Raw genomic sequence first — 5000 nt, forward strand, 5'->3', positions numbered from 1 at the left:
TATATATATAAAAAAGGAGCAGCTCTATAACCAGAGCTGCGCTTTATAATATGAATAATTTCAACACTGTAAAATAGTTAAAACTGTCACTATAAATTGAAAATTGAAAAGATTGCAAAACAAATAAATTAATAAATTAATATTTATATTTTTAAAAAGTAAAAATGAGAAATAATTATATAAAATGATTATTGCTTGTTGTTATAAAGCCTAATACTGGACGGCAGAAAAGATTTTCGGTGTCTCTCTGTTTTCGTTGAAATAGAGAAAGGGCGACCACTTCTTTCTGACATAATAATTGATGGTCTTAGTGGATGATACTGGTCATTTAATATTTTAGTTATTTTATTTATACAAAATTTCTCGTATAAAAGATCTACATCGTCAACATCATTTATATAGCGTTTAATGGATTTTTTAATATTTGAATTTATTTTGTTCCTTTCCACTGCTAAGCAATTGCCTCCCCAAGCTGTTATACAAAATGACAAAACACTTTCGATTACTGCTCTATAAAATAATGTGCAGAGGGTTTTATCTATTCTAAACTGAGAGAGTTTCGATAAAAAATATGTACGTCTGCACATCTTATGCCTAATTATTTTCAAGTGTTCATCCCACTTGAGCCTGTCATCAATCGTTACACCAAGGTATTTGTAGTGAGGAACTCGCTGGACAAATTGGTCCTTTAATTTTAACGGTTCTATCGGTTCCTTCACTCTCCTAAAGTCAATCACTAGCTCCTTTGTCTTGCTTATGTTAAGCTCTAGGTGGTGGGCATCACACCAAGACACAAATCTATCAATTTCTTGCCTATAAGCCACTTCGTCGCCATTTGTTATGAGGCCTTGAAGAGCGGTGTCATCTGCAAACTTTATTAAAGGTACACTCAGGTTTTGACTTCTACAGTCATTCGTGTATATTGTGAATAATACAGGGGACAATACACAACCTTGAGGAGCACCAGTATTTGTAGTTATACAGGAAGATTTGTTTTGCCCTAATTGAACATATTGTGCTCTCTCCGTAAGAAATTCGAGCACCCAAGCAATTATATACTTGTTTAAATTCAGACTAGTCAATTTTTGAACAACCAACTGAGGTTGCATTGTATTGAACGCTGAAGAAAAATCTGCAAAAAGCAATCTGCAATAGCTCCTAGCGTGATCTAGATGCCTGTAGATGTTGTTTGTAAACAGCAAAATGGCATCCTCTACGCCACGTCCTGGTTTGTAAGCAAATTGATGACTATCACTCAATGGCATAAACTGATTCCTAATTTTAACAAGAACAAGTTTTTCTAAAGATTTCATGACTATTGAAGTCAGTTTACGGCCAGGTACTCATTTTATACCTGAGTACGGTGTTAATGGAGTGTGAGTAAAGAACCCTCCCCTCCCTCACGCCTCCCCTCCCTCACGACCTTCGAGTTGTAAAGACTTCCGGTTTTATCGCAGTTTGAATCTAAAACTGGAGATGTCCGTGGTGACGCCTTTGAAGTAAAGTTTTAAAAATGTGGTAAAGTTGACAAAATGGATTTCTGGTTTTAGGAAATCTACTGTTATCCACTATAAACGAATTGGAATGTGGCCTGTTGGGAGATAATATTACGTGATAATGATCCTTGCTTGGCCTTACATGCTTTCCACACCTTGGTATGTCCCTCTAGGGCTACACACACACACACACACACACACTTCATTCCCCCACCCGTGTCCTCACAAGGGTAGTTTTACCTCTCAATGACCTTTTGTGCCAGTCGTAAATTCGTATCTCGAGGCCGTTATTACGTCACGGATCGGGAATTCCCGACTCCCCGAACAAAGACAGACAAGAATAAAAATAAACAGCTTAAAAAAAGAACTTGTTATGAATTATTTATCCACTCCCCCCCCCCCCCCCCCCCCCCCCCCCCCCCCCCCCCCCCCCCCCCCCCCCCCCCCCCCCCCCCCCCCCCCCCCCCTTAGCTCCTCTTTATACCTACTCAGAGACTTATTAAAGGTCTCTTCCACGTCACTGTTTCTACTTACTTACAGAGAGAGAGAGAGAGAGAGAGAGAGAGAGAGAGAGAGAGAGAGAGAGAGAGAGAGGGGGGGGGGGTAGAGCGGTTGGGACCAGGGCCTTCTAAAATTAGTAATTTCCTTTTGCTGGCCTCGGGTTAGGGATTATAATAATATGTATTATGATCTATAAATATCATCAGCTCTCAGTTTGTAGTCAAGTTCTTTGTCTCTTTGCTATTTTTCAATACTGGCGTACTCTGGTGAGAGAAAAAATAAATAAAATGTTGGCCAGAAAACCCGTTTTTCTAATATCCATCAATTAAAACGACCCTCTTTTGCTAAAAACTCCCAAAACTGGGACTTCAGGAAAGTGTCTTGTTTGGCTAGACTTGCAGCGCATGTTTTCCTGACGACGTAAATTGATCCAACCCCCCCGTGATAGTTTGGTTTAGTACTCTAGGTAACACAACATTTTTACATATAAATTTTTTTTTTCTTCTCCCTCACCCCCTAGTCCCTGGTCCATGTGTTGAAGCACCGGAAGTGCCTGACGGAACCGGAAGTCCGCTACTACCTACGTCAGCTGGTGGATGGCGTTGATTATATCCATAGCAACCACATCATCCACCGGGACCTCAAACTGGGCAACATGCTGCTCAACGGAGAGATGGACCTCAAGTTGGCAGATTTCGGTTTGGCCACCAGGGTGGATTTTGCTGGAGAGAAAAAGATGTGAGAATGGAATGGCTTTGTGTTTCTACTCATTACAATGATGACGATGATGATGATGATGATGATGATGATGATGATGATAATGGTGGTCGTGGTGATAAAATAGCATTCAACAAAACATAAAACCCAACAATAATTTTAGTCATAAGTAGTTGGGTTATTTATGTGTTTTTTAAATCTTTTTTTTTTATTATGTTTTTTATTTGTAAAGTTTTTATATAATCTTTCATTTTATTTATGTATTTATTTATTTATGTATTTATTTATTTACTTATTTATTTATTTATTTAATTATTTAATTATTTATTTATTTATTTGTCTCCATCCCCCCACCCCCCACAGGACTGTTTGTGGAACCCCAAATTACATTGCCCCAGAAGTATTACAGAAGAAAGGCCACAGCTTTGAGGCCGATATATGGGCTGTTGGATGCATAGCGTAAGCCTTTTTAAAATTTATTTAGAAATTATAATTATTTATTTTTATTTATTTCTTGCTGTGTTTACTTTGATTAGCCTATTTGTTAAACGATCAGTGGTGCCTGGGCGGGTGGTTGGATGGGAGCATCACCCTTGAATCATATACCTATGATGTTCGCATGGGTGTACGATCCGATAGTGATGTCGTTTCTTCTTCTCTTTACTAGCCTATCCTGCTTCTTTGGTTTGTGATTGTATTTTTGACAGGGGATATATTTTTTTCTGTAAATCTTCTGCCTGTTTGTTCTTGGTTATTTATAATTTAGCTTATGATATCTTTAGGTTATGATTTTGATTTACATTTGTACTATTTTTGTTAGATTGCTTGTTTTTTTGTTTCAGCGGTCTCTCATATAACCTCAATTATGTTGGAAGAGACCTAAAGCAACAAACAAACAAACAAACAAACAAAAGTGGTGCCTGATGATATATTTCTAGTGTCGTTTCTGGAAGATCTTTGTAGGATAATTGATGTGCATGTGTTGTCAAAAGGGTGGGTCAGTCTTCGGGAGGAAGTCCACATTTTTCGTCAGACCCTCCATCCTGTCCAACAACTGGGTGGGGGTCCTGACCTCCCATAGTGGGTACTTACTGTGTCTTCTATCCCCCTATATCTGTTTTCCAACTTGCTTTCTGTCTTTGTCTTGGAATGAGATTACTCAGTTTTGTCCTGGCCCGGCATGCTGGCCTTACAGTTATTGTTTTGGGAGATGGATATTTTTTCCTTGTAAATCATCTCTCTGTTATATATTATTATATTTGATAGTTTTAATGTATAATGAAATGAGCATTTGAGTGTATTTCTCTTTGTTGGATCTTGTGCTTGTGTCTAGGTGAGAATTATAGGTGATCCCAGACTAAGTACATTGGTGGTATGCTCTTGGAATCTACATCTGATCCCTATTTGTTCCCAGTTTCCCTTTGTCTTTCCTTTTCTTGGATGCTTCAATTGTAATTCTAGAACTTTTTACTATCCCATTTTCTTCCTTTTTACTGGCGCTGATGTAACCTAAATGTGTTGCAAGCGTCGTAAAACCATTAAAAACAAACAAAACAAAAGGGTGGGTCAGTCTTCGGGAGGAAGTCCACATTATTCATCGGACCCTCCATCCTGTCCCACAAGCTGTGATTGGGTAGCTGGCTGGGTTAGATCTGGCAAAAAGTTCTTTGTCATACATTGCATTTTTGTATCCTATTCAAAAGGTAGCAAGCAGTTGCTGTTGTCTGTTCAATACTCTCGGAACTTTGTTGAATTTCCAACTTAATGAGGCAACAGAACACTTAACACGATTCAGATAGCCGACACATATTTAATGGTAGGATGGGCCCATTGGGCCTTTTGCAAAAATATGACCTGAAGACCGGAAGTGGGCCTTATGGCTCTTAAATACGTGAAACAGAGAATAGTATTCCCTAAAGCATCTTTAATATTTTTGTTTATACATATTTTTATTTCCTTGGAATTCAGACTGTATACAAAAACAATAACATAGGAATATGTGTCAATTATGGAGAATTTTGAAATTGTCAAGGCCATGTCTCTCTTGTTCCGAAGAGCTCCATGGATTTTAACTGCCTGCAATAGCTTTCACAAACACCATTTATTTGTATAGACAATTTTGTGTACTACTTTTATTGTCAGGGATACCAAATCTTTGGTTTTACTAGTTTTTTTTTTTTTTAGATCCTGAAAGGGGAGAGAGAGGTAAGAAAGATATTTTGTTTGATCATTTTTCACAGGATTCGTTTTAGGTGAGATGTGACACTCCAGTAATTGTCACACTTT

The 5000-nt window shown here is 38.1% G+C and overlaps 1 protein-coding gene across 5 annotated transcripts in view; it reads left to right on the forward strand.

Moving 5' to 3' along the window:
* The window catches only part of LOC144970948 (serine/threonine-protein kinase PLK1-like), a 214915-nt gene that overhangs the window by 198658 nt on the left and 11257 nt on the right, over nt 1–5000 (forward strand). For all 5 annotated transcript variants that reach the window (XM_078911159.1, XM_078911184.1, XM_078911175.1 and 2 more), the window contains exons 5-6: nt 2518–2735; nt 3078–3173. In XM_078911159.1, the coding sequence (XP_078767285.1) occupies nt 2518–2735; nt 3078–3173 (314 nt within the window). The remainder of the gene's footprint in view (nt 1–2517; nt 2736–3077; nt 3174–5000) is intronic.

The sequence above is a fragment of the Berghia stephanieae genome, chromosome 1, assembly GCF_034508935.2.
Source record: "Berghia stephanieae isolate SIO BIC M18660-M18661 chromosome 1, UCSD_Bste_1.3, whole genome shotgun sequence".
In the NCBI taxonomy this organism is placed as follows: domain Eukaryota; kingdom Metazoa; phylum Mollusca; class Gastropoda; order Nudibranchia; family Aeolidiidae; genus Berghia; species Berghia stephanieae.